Source organism: Micromesistius poutassou (genome assembly GCF_964030765.1).
Source record: "Micromesistius poutassou genome assembly, chromosome: 5".
Lineage (NCBI taxonomy): Eukaryota > Metazoa > Chordata > Actinopteri > Gadiformes > Gadidae > Micromesistius > Micromesistius poutassou.
Window position 1 is genome coordinate 6855397 of NC_140275.1, and position 15658 is coordinate 6871054.

The 15658-nt window shown below is 45.8% G+C and overlaps 1 protein-coding gene and 1 pseudogene across 2 annotated transcripts; both read left to right on the forward strand.

Moving 5' to 3' along the window:
* Window positions 1-3933: 3933 nt before the first annotated feature.
* LOC311342881 (UDP-glucuronosyltransferase 2A1 pseudogene) lies at window positions 3934-5502 on the forward strand (annotated as a pseudogene). The gene has a single exon. The product of its transcript is annotated as a UDP-glucuronosyltransferase 2A1 pseudogene (transcript).
* A 1448-nt stretch (window positions 5503-6950) lies between these two features.
* On the forward strand, window positions 6951-13260 carry LOC311344002 (cilia- and flagella-associated protein 157-like; the record flags this gene model as incomplete). The annotated part of the gene is made up of 8 exons (XM_084468944.1): window positions 6951-7090; window positions 7359-7630; window positions 8228-8381; window positions 9267-9534; window positions 11836-11966; window positions 12209-12229; window positions 12868-13018; window positions 13213-13260. The coding sequence occupies 8 exons, from the start codon at window positions 6951-6953 to the stop codon at window positions 13258-13260; spliced, it is 1185 nt and encodes a 394-aa protein (XP_084325070.1).
* Between the last annotated feature and the right edge of the window lie 2398 nt (window positions 13261-15658).

A 15658-nucleotide genomic window follows, 5' to 3' on the forward strand; every position in this document is an offset into this window, starting at 1 on the left:
AAAAAAAAGATGAAAACTCTTCCTTGATAAAAAAAATAAAATCCCCACTGTAAGTCATAATTATGAGATAAAAAAGTCGAAATTATGAGATAAAAAGTCATAATAATGAGATAAAAAGTCGAAATTATGAGATAAAAGTAATAATAATGAGATAAAAATTTGAAATTATGAGATAAAATGTCATTATAATGAGATAAAAAGTAAAGTGTGCATGCGCTCCAGTAGCACTGTTTTCAAAGGTCCCTTCATTGTCACCATCATCGCTGGCATCCCCAACAATGCTTAAATTAACTAAACAAATTAGATCTCTGTTCGTGTAGCTTTGACTACACGAACAGAGATCTAATTTGTTTAGTTGTAACAGTGTACTTATTGAAAGACTTTAACAAAAGTAACCATAGCTGTAATTCTTAAAGGGCCCATGACATGCTATTTTATGGATGCTTTAATATAGGTGTTAGTGGGCCCCTAATACAGTACTTGAAGAAGTTCAAGAAATTCTGCCTTGGTGCAGAATTACAGCCACTACGAGCCAGTCCCACAATGAGCTCTCCACAAACGTGCCGTTTTTAGAGGCGGGTCAAGGTGGAGGGTGGGGGTGTGGCCCTGAGCAGCTTGTGGCCACGGTACCATGCGCTAGTGTTTACAGTGGAACACTGAACACTCCGGGTGCTCCGGCGGGAGTCCTGGAGCTCTATATCTAAATAATATCATATTATATTTATATTATCTATATAATATATATTATCATGGTCAAAAGCTGTTTGCGCCTCCGGATGATATTATGAATCTCAAACGACTGCGTCAGGTTCTCAAACGCCTCTGGTTCTTCCACTTCCACGTCAATATTAAGTACAACTGCGAAATGGAGGAGAAAGGGATTGTTGCCCGCGATTGTTACCCGGGGTTGTCTGCGTCGGGTTGGTTGAGAAGGAATTGGGAACCGCGACATGGAGGAGAAAAGGATTGTTGCCCAGGATTGTCTGTCAGAGCCCCGCTAAACGCTGCCCGTTGCCCGGGGTTGTCTCCTGCTGGAGCCCCAAATGGGAGCTTTATGCAAGCTGGCGTTATTGTGTTGCGTGTTATGCGCCATAACACCAACAGCAGAACGGTTATCCAAATAACAAAGAACACTTGCGTTACAGTGTGTGTATTCACACACACACACACACACACACACATGTGGCGCTCGCACGGTCCTAGCTCATTATCTCATTGGCGGGCCAAATTCTCTGGGTGGGCCAAGCAGAGAAAGGGGAGGTAACCTGGTCCCGTATGACGTCATAATGGACCGGAAGCCAAATCAAAGCGTTTCAGCGACCCTTTTTTCAAAGACGGAGTAAGATAGCTACTTCTCGGTTTATACCTAATGCAATTTTTAGCTACTGGGGGACCAGGGAGGCTAGGGGAACTCAACTTAATGTTAGAAAACCTCATAAAGTGAAATTTTCATGCAATGGGACCTTTAACTTATTCAGGATTGCTTGTCTTTTGCATGGTTCGGGATGCCAGCGATGATGGTGATGCACTTTTTATCTCATAACCATGACTTTTTATCTCATAATTTTGACTTTTTATCTCATTATTATGACTTTTTAATCTCATAATTTCGACTTTTTGTCTCATTATTATGACTTTATCTCATAATTTCGACTTTTTATCTCATAATTTCGACTTTTTATCTCATAATTATGACTTACAGTGGGGATTTTTTTTTTTTTTATCAAGGAAGAGTTTTCATCTTTTTTTTTTTTTTACTGGCAGGAATGGGCTTCCATACAGGAGAGACTCAAAAATCCACATATAAATACAGACCAGTTCACACACAAATGCAAACAAGTTCACAAATGAAAGGCGTCTTGTAAATTAAAGTTTAACAGTTTGTATATAAATGTAACAACATCCAAATACATGTTTGATGAAAATTGCTAATATTTTTTACAATTCATATATTTATGGATTTGTATTACATTTATTTAAAACAAGACACATTTGTGTGTAGATCAGAAATGTGTTTGTGAAACTTATTTTTGTTTATGGATTTATTTTACATTTATACATACCGATCCATTTGTGTGTGCATTAAAATGTATTTGTGAGAAGAGAGTCATTTATATATAAATCACAAAATACATTTGTGAATCCTTCTCTGTGCATTCATTATTAATGAGACTGAACTGACCCCATAAACTAACTAAGGGTGAGATGTAAGGGTGTGATGTGAGTTGATATGGCTATTTCTATGTTAGCCACTAGAGAGCGCTACAGCCTCTGGGATGTATAGTTAAAAGGTTATTGACCTATGTGTTGAAGTCACATGTTATGTCCATGTATGACTTCGAGCCGAAATATTAAACAGTAAACTCTACAGCATGAGTCCCTAAGTTAATCATAACCACTAAGTAAGGATTCGTGACAATAGGTTTGGTAGGAGTCTGCATTGTTTGAGAGTACAGTCACACAGCTCAGAACGTACGTAAAAAAGCCTACTGTCCCTGTGTGAACTACTGCACTCTGCAGGGAGAGGGCGCAAACTACCATTCACAGAATCATTACAGTAGGCCGTACATGACCTGCGTATTAATATATATTCCAAAGTATTAAAAGTTAAAGTATTAACATGGTTGTGGTAGTGCTGTCAGTATTGATGTTTCATGGTTTCTGCCCCCGTAGACCTCCACCATCGCTACCCCCTCAACCACCACCAACCCCCTCAATCCCACCTCAATACCACCTCCATCAACACCCACCGCCCACCATCACCACCACATCTACCACCACCACCCCTTCCACGAGCTCCCAGTACCACAACTTCCATCGACACCCACCATCCACCACCACCTCTTCATCCCTCCTGGGATGAATCAAGAACCCATCTTAAGTCTCTGGCTGGACAAAGATCGTATGGTGTTCTGTGCCCATGGTGAACACAGTGAACTCACCAGTCACTCTTAAACCTGTAGGACTTCTGATGTCTTCAAATCTAGAATTATAATACAACAAGAAGCCAGTACTCAAATGTAGAATACCACAAGAAGCCAGTACTCAAATGTAGAAAACAGCAAGAAGCCAGTACAAACAGTTATCCTACCTCTCCAACTTAGCCTCCCAGTCATATGGTGCAACAAACAGTAAGGTTCTCCTCCTCACCGCAAATTAGCAAAAATATCGAACAAAACATTATGAATATTAATTTAACGTTTCTGATCTAGAAGATACATCTGCAGAAGTTATTTTTTGTGGACGTGTAGTGATATGTCAGTTATTTTAATCATGTGAAGGGGGGGGTAGGAGGCAGGGCTCTCTGTTCTGCACAGACAGGCCCCCCCGCCCCCTGGACAAGGGGCTGTAAGGTAAGCTTCAGCCTGCAGGGAGGGGTGCCCCGTTATAATACCTCCAGTGCTGCATTCTTCAGAGAGAATAGGTTTGGTAGGAGTCTGCATTGTTTGAGAGCACAGTCACACAGCTCAGAACTTACGTAAAAGCCTAATCTACTGTCCCTGTGTGAACATTTGCATTCTGCAGGCAGAGGGCCAAACTACCATCCACAGAATCATTACAGTAGGCCGTACATGACCTGCGTATTAATATATATTCCAGTTAAAGTATTAACATGCCTGTGGTAGTGCTGTCAGTATTGATGTTTCATGGTTTCTGCCCCCGCAGACCTCCACCATCGCTACCCCCTCAACCACCACCAACCCCCTCAATCCCAGTACCACCACCTCGATCCACACCCACCAGCCACCATCACCACCACATCTAACACCATCACCACCCCTTCCACGAGCTCCCAGTACCACCACTTCCATCGACACCCACCATTCACCACCACCTCGTCCTCTACCACCACCAACCCAATCATTTAGCTCCATCACCACCTTAACCACCACCCAGCTCGGAAAAACCACCTCTTCTTCCACCGTCTCCACCATGCTCCCTGGGGTGCTACTGGCCGTGTTGCTCTGTTACGTGGGCCCTGTCGACGGCGGAAAGGTCCTAGTCGTCCCAGTCGATGGGAGCCACTGGATCAACATGAAGGTGCTGGTGGAGGAGCTGCACTCCAGAGGTCATGAAATCACAGTGCTGCGGCCCAAAGACGCCTGGTACATCAAGGCAGACTCTCCTCACTACCGCACCGTCACAGTCAACTTCTCTGGTGGCTTCAACGAGGAAGACATTGGTTCAATGGCGGCCCGCATCATCACCCTGCGGCGTACTGGGGGATCTGTGTGGCACCGCATGTCCTTGGAGGTGGAGAAGTTATTCATGTTCCACAAGTTTCACTTGGCAACCGTCAACTTGATTGAGCTAATCTTTGAAGACGGGGAGCTGATGCAGAGCTTCCAAGAGGCAGGGTACGAGCTTGTTCTGACAGACCCGGCCATGGGGACCGGCGTGCTGCTGGCCCGACGTCTGGGTCTCCCTCTGGTCCTCAATGCCAGGTGGACCCTCCAGGGGGAGGCCCATGGAGCAATAGCCCCCAGCCCCCTCTCCTATGTTCCCACCACAGGGGCAGAGCTGACGGACGTGATGAGCTTCACCCAGCGAATCAGAAACACCCTCTTCCATCTATTCATCCAGCTACAGGTCGCCTTGATGTGTGACCCAAACTACAGGCCCCTGGTGCAGCGCTACTTCGGCGTGCACTACATGGAGCTGTTCCAGGCCGCAGACATCTGGCTGATGAGGACTGACTTTACCTTTGAGTTCCCTCGGCCGACCATGCCCAACATCGTCTACATGGCCGGCTTCCAGTGCAAGCCCTCCAAGCCCCTCTCCCCAGACCTGGAGGCATTCGTCCAGAGTGCGGGGGAGCACGGCGTCATCGTCATGTCCCTGGGGACGCTGGTGGGAGGGCTGCCTGAGGAACTGATGGAGGACATCGCCGCAGCATTCGCTGAGCTTCCCCAGAAGGTGGTGTGGCGGCACACCGGCAAAAGGCCATCCACCGTGGGTAACAACACCCTGCTGCTGGACTGGCTGCCCCAGAACGACCTCCTCGGCCACCCAAGCACCAGACTTTTTGTGGCACACGGAGGGACCAATGGCATCCAGGAGGCCATCTACCACGGGGTGCCTCTGGTGGGCCTGCCGCTAATGTTCGACCAGCTGGACAACTTCTCCAGGGTGAGAGCCAGAGGCGTGGCCAAGGTGCTGGAACTCAGCACGGTGAACAGAGACAGCTTCCTGTCGGCCCTGAAGGAGGTGCTCTACCAGCCGTCCTACCGGGACAAGATGCAGCGCCTGTCGGCACTGCACAGAGACCAGCCCACCAAGCCCCTGGAGAGAGCCATGTTCTGGATAGAGTTTGTGATGAGACACAAGGGGGTGCCACACCTCAGAACGGACTCCTACAAGATGTCAACAGTTCAGTACTACTGCGTGGACGTGGCCCTGTTCCTCCTGTCGGTTCTGCTGCTGTTCCTGCTCATCTCCGGCGCTACACTCAGGTTCTTATGGCGCTGGATGGTGCGCAGGAGTAAAGGCAAGCAGGAATAATGTGTTCATTCTAACAGGCGTTCCTTCAAAGGGATTGTTAATAAATGGATTCTAAATTAAATTGTGTGAAACAAACATATAATGTAACCAGTGGCGGCAGCTGGTCTTTCAAAGAGGGGAAGCTCATTATTGGCCTACATCATATAAATTGTACATTTATTTATGTATGAGAAAGAAATCAAGTCAGTCGACCTGCAATAAGCAGCTGATTCTGAACGAACTCATCTTCGAGATGGACGTGTTCTAACACATTTTTAGTCAATGAACACAACAGTATATATTTGACCATATATTTGACCTTAGGGGAAGCCGAACTTCCCTTGCAGTCTTAGAGAAATCGCCATTTAACTTACCTGTGTGACTTGCCTAAATAAATCTGTTCATATTGACAGCTGCCACAGTATCTTTTGTGGGGATAAATGTAACTAGAGAGGGGGGGAGAGAAAATAGGGTTGTCAGTCATGAACAGTTTACAGATGAGTGAGAGGGAGTGAAAGGGTGTGACTGGGAGATTCGTTCACACGTAGCACTAATAGTAGGCTAAACAGTTGTATTGTACGGTACAAAGACAAACACACAGACACGAATGGAAAGAGAAACAGACAGAGAAAAAGTGTGTGTGTGTGTGTGTGTGTGTGTGTGTGTGTGTGTGTGTGTGTGTGTGTGTGTTTGTGTTGAAAAAAACATTAGTATTTGGGCTTGAAGGACAAAGATGAGTCAATAACTGCTAGTTCTGTCTGTAGAGATGGAGAGAACGAGAGGCTACAGAACACACATAAATGCACATGCACCCTCGCACACACGCACACATAGTGCCCAATATACATATGATAAAATGCTTTAATGCAATCACTAACAAGATATTATATTTTAAAAAGGATCCGTTTAAACAAACGTAATCGTAATTTATTTGAAACTTTACAGCCAATAGAAGGCTATTTATGTTCACCGAAGTCCATATAATGGGCGTTAAGTGATCAACTTTTTTCATCTTGATCGTCGTTCACATTGATCCGAAAACTACTATTAATACTGGTTTATTTTGAACCAAGACAACGGTGTTCCTACGGTCTTCATCGCAGTGTCGGCGTCCTGGCTTCACTACGCTCTGCGCGTCTCTCAGCCGACACCGGAGGGATCTACTGCGCATGCTCGGACACCACTCAACACTCTGAATGGAGCCGTGTTCTGCCTTCTCTTTCACGATGTTTATGAATGATAACATTCATTAACAATATAATAATAATATGGATTACTATTAGTATTGTTGCATTACTATTGTTATTATCATGATCAAGTATTTTTATATAAACATGGCTTAAATCTGGTTCTGCTTTTCCAGTGTGGTGCGTCATCTCTTAGTAACGCGTGTGTTTTGGTTAGGCTACTCTGTAACTAAGCTCACTAAAAGTTCCCTCACCCAGACACGCACGCTGAAAAAGCTAAACATGTCGAAAAGGAATGATAGAAAAGACGGAGAAAAGCCACAAAAGAAAAGTAACGTCAGCGCGGCCCCGAGGGAGAGGTCTGAACGAGACGACGGCTTCTACCGGCTGCAGGTCCGAGCTCTGGAGGGCCAGGTGGAGAGGTAATAACCTTAGTGCTCTAGAGTCTAGAGGGCCAGGTGGAGAGGTAATAACCTTAGTGCTCTAGAGTCTAGAGGGCCAGGTGGAGAGGTAGGAAAGAGTTACTGCTTTTACTTTACTTCTTTAGACTTCTAAACAAATATTTTACAAGGCACACATTTCCTTTCCATGGCCTGGTCCCACATGGCGACACAGTGCTAGAAATGTAGGTCTACTCATGTTTTTACATTAACATTCATATCATAGATTCATAATGCTGTCGTCCTTCAGGTATCAACGGAAGTGCGATGAAGCGGGGGTGCAGAAGGCGGACTCCTCCTTGCGCTACTCCCAGCTGGAGCAGGAGATGACGGACGTGGTCCAGTACCTGAAGCGCTCCGTTGCCCAGCTGGAGGAGGAGTTGGCGGGAGGCGCGGCACGGCGGGAGTCTGAACAACACGCCTGGGAGGAGAGAAATCGCTCCCTGGAACTCCGACTCAGTCAGCTCCAACAGGAGCACCAGGAGAAGAGCGAGAAGCTCTCCTCTGAGAACATGATGCTGGGTGGGTTTGTTGATACCCTTCAACTGTGATATTTCATTGATGACCTCTGATATTTGATTGATCATCGGTCATATTTCTAGATTTTATTTATCATCTGTAATATCTTATTGATCACCTGTGAAGTTTTATTGATCACCTGCTATATTCTATTGATATTTGAATGATCACCTTGCCCTATGGACAGGATATGTATGTGAAAACATCACAGGTACCATTATAACATGCCTTAGGCCTACCTGTAATGAGAAGACCATCTGAGGTATAAAAGGCACTGGTTTATTCCAGGGGTGAATGAACTGCTTGTTTCAGCAGTTCAGCTAACCCTCTTCTCTCTCTCCTCCTCCCCTCCACTCCTCCACTCCTCCTCCCTTCTACTCCTCCTCTCCTCCAACCCCCTCTCCTCTTCCATTCCTCACCTCCTTTCCTCCTCTCCTCTCCTCTTCTCCCTCCTCTCCTCCTCCCTTCTACTCCTCCTCTCCTTCCTCTCCTCCTTCCCCTGTCCTCCTCTCTGCGCTCCTGTCCCCTCTCTCCACATCCCTCCTCTCCTTTGTCCGTCTCCGTTCTCCTTCCCTCCTCTCTTCTCTCCTCCTCCTCCAGCGGGAAAGCTAGCATCTCTAGAAGAGTTTGGGGAGCAGAAGGAGAGATTGATGTCAGATTTATCCTCCCTGGAGAAACAGTTAGCCAATGAGAAGGAGGCGCACCACAACCAACTTTATGAGCTGCATATGGAAGCTGCTCTGGAACAAGCTAGGTGCATTACACTTGTATTAGTATTAATATAATGCTACTATATTAGATAGTACACTAGTATACTATAATATTACTATATTTGCTATATGATATTGAGTGTAGTAGTATATTGTATATCTATTGTATAAGTATTATAATACGATATTGAATTTATCATATTTGTAAGTATAATCTATACTATCTTAGATATATTATGGTATAATATTTTGTATTAGATGTATTATATTAGTATAGCCTTAACCTTAAAATATCTCAGCATATTACAGTGTAATATATGTTATTGTTGTACAGGTTAAAGATGGACCGTGCTTACTGCGCTCGGAAGGTTGCAGTATAATGGTATATTGCAGTATACTATATTGTAATACACTATATAAGTATAAACTATGTTATAGTATATTACAGCATATTATAATGTATTATTGTTGTATAGGTTAGGGGGCAGCATGTGGACCGTGTGGGGAAGGCAGCGGGCTACATAGTAGTATAGAATCAGAATGACTTTTATTACATCTTATTGTAGTATACATCTAAAGAACACAAGAGTACAATTCTAAGGCTTGGTTCCTCAACAGCCACATAGCAGCAACAATACAAGATAAAGTAAATAAAGATAAGTAAAAATATGTTGCAGAAGTGGTAGTGGTACCAGTCACATTTGATTGTGGTGCAAAAATGTTGTGCAGATTACAGAAATATGTATTTAAATAATCTGTTGTTGTAGTGTGCGTGGGGTTGGTTTGGGGGTGGTGGATTCCTCCAGGAGCCTGACTGCTTGGCGGAAAAAACTGTTGGTCATCCTCTGGGTTTTGGCCCCGAGACTTACTATATTATTATTGTTATTATACTATATTAGACCAAAGTATATTATATTAATGTTCTCCAGGGGGAAAACCAAGCATGCAGAGCACATGAAGCAGGCTGCAGTGGAGCTCCGGCTGCAGGCCCAACGCGACGTCTCGGCGGACGTGGCTCAGTGTCTGGGGGAGAGGGAGGCGCTGCAGGAGGAGCTGGCCCACCTGGCCGAGCAGAACCAGGTCCTGGTCCGGGAGAACAAGACCCTCAGGGACTCAGAGACCCTCTCCCGCAGGAAGGACCAGCTCATTCAGCCCCTGATGAGAGACCTCAGCCATAAGAATCAGAGCAACCTCGGGGTGAGAGACACACTGAGATGGGAGGAGAGAGAGTGAGACACAAAGAAAGACAGAGAGGGGGAGAGACACACAGACAGATAGGAGGAGAGAGAGAGAGTGAGACAGACGTTCTTGTGTCTGAGACGGATCATCATGTAAGCAGAGTATGGTTAGAGTTCTCCACATTTGTCATCCTTTGCTTGTTCTTGTATCTATATAGGCCTGAAAAATAGATTGTAGAAATATTTTTATTTATTTATTTTAGTCTTGAAAAGAATGGACATTGGACAATATTTCGCACATATTAGATTGCTGATATTTATGTTCAACGTAATATGTGTGATCCATTGTCCAACGTGTAAACAAGACACATAAAAAAAAAAATCGCCTATTGAACGTCAACCTGAATTCATCATCGAGGATATAGCTAAACAAATTAAATTACCTAAATACATATAAGTGTGATCAGGGGCGGAGTGGGGCACTAAAAGCCACCGGGAGAATTCTGACCGGCCCAGCCCAGCCCACCACCGGCCCACCACCAGCCCAGTGGCGTAGTGATCGCGATTGTTGACGGGGGGGGGGATTGTGGACGAGCGCTGTTACGGTCGCGATTGTTGACGGGGGGGGGGTCGCGGACGAGCGCTGAAGTAGAATAATGATGTATAACGCATAGGCCCGGCTTACACACGTCTCGCGGCAGCTCACATTAAATGTGGGCTGGTCCACCTGACCTCGATGGCCGACCGGCCGACCGGGAAAACTCCCGATCGTCCCGACGGCCACTCCGCCCCTGAGTGTGATGTTGTGTCAGTTAAAGACACACCTTCAAGCGGGTAGCCCAGGCCCCCAGGAGCAGTGCCAACTTCCGCAATCCACCAGTGCTCAGTGGCCACGCCTGGTATTGCAGTTTTTTAGCGGGCTGTGGACAGGTCCCTCAAATCATGGGGCCCAGAAGTAGATATATATGTGTCTCCGCAAATTTTCTCTGGATATCAATCAAAGGCTCATAATTATCTTTGGACCATGTACTATTAAAATGTAAATTTTCTCTTTCAAAAGATTAGCCGGAGAAGGAGGGGTGGGCAGCTGAAAGGAGTCGTAGTGAAAAAAATGTTGTTTCGACCGGGCCTCCGAGAGGGCTCAGTGCACGTATAGTATCACATATAGTGAATCATCGGGGGGGTTAGTAACTTATACTTCCATGGTCGTTAAACAATGACACTGTCCTCGCTCAGACCTCTCGCTTATGATGCTACAATGCTAACAATGCTAGAGAACGAGAATATTTCTACATCTGGAACGTCATGCACTGGGGCGTGGCTAGGCTCCCATGATGCGGAAGCAATTCTGTCCTTGATGTTGCCCTGCGCCACTGAGCAGTTTCCATAGGAATGAATCCGGTGTCCATTCGTTATAGGTCCATGGGGTAGCCATGTAATGAAGACTCAAATCAAGTCCAACAGTCGTCTTGGTTCAGCAAAGCAGGACCAGCACTACTGAGGCTGCCTCTGGACCCTCTGTCCCTCTCTGGACCCACAGGACCAGCACTATACTCCTGTAGCATCAGTAGACGATGCTGTCTCTCACAGGACCAGCAGCCTCTTTACTAAACAATGTGATCTCAGGCCTAGAACAACACGTACTGCCTGTACATTCTCTAGAGTATGGTCTGGTCTTCAACCGTGGCGGAGCACCTCTCCCACCGCTAACACACACTCCTCTACGGAGAAGGGAAACGCAATGCAAATCTTTATGCCATGTCTTGTTATTAAAAAGTTGAAATATAGGGCCATGGATTATAGCCCCCACGACCCATGGGTAAAAAGCTGGCCATGATTGCGATCACTATACTTCAAACCAGTCCAGGCCAGCCCACTCCTCCATTCACCCCCAGAGACGCTGAGCGTCCGTGGGAGGGACATAATCACAGCATTATCCAATGACCGTCGACTTTCGACGCACTAAAAAAAGCTGTTCTATGCAGCCCCATTGAAGTGGATGGACGCTGAGCTTCAACAGGCAAATTCACTGTGACGCTACGGGAATGTATGAGATGGAAATTGAGTCAGTCGACCTGCAATAAGCAGCTGATTCTGAACAAACTCGTCTTCGAGATGGACATGTTCTAACGCATTTTTAGTCAATGAAATGTTAACACAACAGTATATATATGACCATTTAATTTTTGAAATTTTAGGGGAAGCTGAGCTTCCCTTGCAGTCGAAATCGCCACTGCTTCAAACAGTGTAGTATACAAACCAGTATACCAATTAACAATACATTAAACCAAACAACATGACACTCATCCCCTCCCCCCAGGTGATAAGGCAGTTGACTGACAAGTGTGAGCAGCTGGGGGTGGAGCTGAAGGAGCAGGCCTCCGTCTGCCAGCGCCTGCAGCAGATACAGACTCGACACACCCTGCTGCTGGCTGAGGCTCAAGCCCTCAGGTACGCCCTATACCCCCTTTACCCTAGAACCCTGTCATCTATTCCCCCTGCACCCTAGAACCCTGGAATCTATACCCCCTTCACCCTATAACCCGGTGATCTATACCCGTGTACCCTATAACCCTCTCATCTATACCCCCTTCACCCTATAACCCTCTCATTTATACCCCCTTTACCCTAGAACCCTGTCATCTATACCTGTGTACCCTATAACCCTCTCATTTATACCCCCTTTACCCTAGAACCCTGTCATCTATACCTGTGTACCCTATAACCATGTCATCTATACCCCCTTCACCCTATAACCCTTTTATCTATACCCCCTTTTCCCTATAACCCTGTCATCTATACCCCCTTCACCCTAAAACCCTGTCATCTATACCCCCTTCACCCTAAAACCCTGTCATCTAGACCTGTGTACCCTATAACCCTGGAATCTATACCCCCTGCACCCCATACCTGCGGTATCCTGTAATAATGTTCCAGTACTTAATTTGTAAATCAGGATGTGGCTGAACAGAGAGAGTCTGTGGTCTGGTGGGTTGAGTAAGAAACGGAAGACAATACCTTTTATATATACCTAGCAAAGAAATGCTATGTGCAGCGCACCGATGTTGTTGCATCTTCTGACATGACATGGAGCCTAGTAGACACTATATGCCCACAACAAGAGGATTGATTATAGACCGTACTTATTGTTGTTGCTAAGGTTCTCCAAATTCCACAAAATATTGTGGAAAAGTTAATTAATTTCAATAAAAAATAATAAAAAGTGAAACTCATATATTACATAGATTCATTCCATATATAATATTTCAAGCCTTTATTTGTATTAATCTTGATGTTTATGGATTACAGCTCATGAAAACCCCAAATGATACTATAGTGTTCTTATGGATAGGAAGGAGCATGAGCTGGTTCTGGAGCGAGGCCGGAAGGACGCAATGACGGCGAAGCGCCTGGGGGCGGAGCTAGATGAGGAGCGGCGGAGGCGGGGCCAGACAGAGGTCATCCTGAGCGAGGCTGCCATGGCGCTCAGACAGGCACTGACGGTATGTTTGGGGGGTTTGGTTCTGTTTTGGGAATGAATGGGCATGGAGCAAAGCAGGCAATCAACCATTGGAGAACAGAGCCGGCAGCAACATCAAGCACCTTAGTTTGTATAGCCCTTAATCACATTTTGAATGCTTAAAAGGCCACATTATATGCCCCCCCGCCCTCTCAAACCACGTCTCACGGGCTAAAGGGAGGCTACAGGGTGGAGCTGGGGCGGTGGTGGGTGTGGTGCACTTGAAGCTACGCAGCAAGCAGCTGTCAGATGAATAAGTGTGTGGGCTTTAAAGGGCTCGTGTCATGCCACCAGGCACAGGGAAGGAATGATTTTCATAGAGACAAGATCACAAGTGGGCGTGTCCACCTAGACGTACGCTGGATAGATCAGTCTACCAGCCTACCCAGTGGACTGTAGCAAACGTTGCTCATCTATCCTTCATATATCTGGGTGGACCCACCCGGTTGTCACTATAAAAATCATTCCTTCCCTGTGCCAAACGGCTTATACCAGCTAATCACACCCACACCTGGTGGCATGACATGAGCCCTTTAAAACAATGCCACTGAGTGCTTTACACTAGATTGGCCGATGTCCGAGTCAGCAGAGCTATTGACTATCAGTTCATTTGGGGATGGGTGTGACCTGAAGGCAGGATTGGTCAATGAATATGATGAATCCCTTTGTGTCCTGCTCAGGATGAGAGGAGCGAGGAGGGGGAGGAGCAGCTGGAGTGTGAGAAGCAGGAGGAGGAGGTGCAGGCTGTGGTCCGCAGGAACCAGAACATGCAGAAGCTCTTGGCCGTCTTGAATAGAGCTGCATGGCTCAGGGCGGACTGCCACAGGACCCCAGAGCAGACCCCGGCCCCCACGTCCGATCAGCCCCAGACCCACTATAGGCCTGGGGACCTGGGTCTGGTGCCCCGGCAGAACCAGACCTCCAGGGGTTCCAAGGTTGGCTCCCATTCTACGACTACCAGCCAGCAGCCCAGGTCAGTGTTCAGCCATGTCAGAGGTCAACTTCTTTTGAACCGCAAAAGACTCAAAACTCACCTGTTCAGTTCAGAGTTCACCTAGACTCTGCATAGCCATACAGTCCCCCCCCCTCCCACTATTGTATGTTGTATGTCCTGGTACTTAATGTACGCACTTAATGTGCGTTGTATTTTATCAAAACGGCTTGTAATGGCTAATCACACTCACACCTGGTGGTATAATATGTCCCCTTTAATTGTGTAGCATCTGCATTAGCTAGCTATTGTTGCTGTATACGGGGAATGGGTTAACCTAGCGATTGTTTGTGCTTTCCCTTGGTTCTATGAACATCTGTACTATACCGACAGCGATATATAGTTTCACTTTCTTATGGCAAATGTACTTGTAAGTCGCTTTGTATAAAAGTGAAATGCCCAAAATGTAAATGTAAACATCTACCAAACACTATCTCTAAATATCTTGAAACAGACAGTGAGTTCCCAAAGGGCTTTATAAAAGGTACGATTGATTTATTCCGATTACGATCGCCCCCCCCCCCCGCCCCCGATTTCGGACCCACCACTTAACACCAGTAAGAAGAAGAAGAGTACACTTTTCATAGGTTTAAGTTGTCAATGCAGTGTATAAAAGCACGCCAATCGCAAAATCTCAAGCCAATACGATGGAGTGTTGGGTTCACTGAGCCAGTAATCAAAAAGGACTTTAGTAACTTTAGTATGTACTCAGATCAGTCCCTGGGTCCCTGATGTGAAAGCTGCCTTATTAGTATGACAGATATATACTATAATAACTATCTCGTAATTCAAAACACAATTTCAGACTAAATCAATTTGGTAGGCTCTTACTGTTTTCAAATACTGTATGATATAATAATAATAATGATGATGACATTTGGGTCAAAAACAGAAGAGTATGGGAAGTGAGATCTGCTGTGTTTCTCTTCTCTAGGAAGTCAAGCCAGAAGAGAAGTGTTTCCTCCACCCCGGCCAAATGATTGAGGAACCCTAACCCCTAACCCCTAACCCTACTACCTCCCTTTAGCCCCTCACCCTAACCCCTAACCCTACCACCTCCCTGTAGCCCCTCACTATAACCCTAACCCTCCCAGCTGCCTGTAGCCCCTAACTGACTGAAGTGATCTATTGCCTTTATAAAACGGTTACGTAAGTATGGCGAAATGAAAGTCATAGACACCCTCAATTTTGAAAAAGCGAGAAAGTTGGAAAAGCATTTTTTTTAACAAATACAAAAAAGTAGTCCCTCCTGACTGCCTGCAAAGTGTGCGGCGGTTGCTATGCAACACACTGTTGCGTCCTTCAGAGAGAAGGCTAGAGACGGTAGCTTGGTTCGCCGGCAATTTAGCCTACTATCGAGTTCACTCACTGTGTGCCTATTGCTTTACAACATTTCCACCCTCTCCAGCAATCAACATGTTTTTAGGCTTCAGTGAACTATGCTATTGCTTTTATATATAAATAAACAACAGTTCAAGTTAGGCGCGGAGTGATACTGAACTCTGTAAACTGAACGGGCGTCATAGCTGTGTGTATACGCTCAATATACAACAGTTGGGAACCAATCAGATCGCTTGATTTAAGCCACCCGTTTTATAATGATGAATAATACATCCTAAGTCATTATGGCGT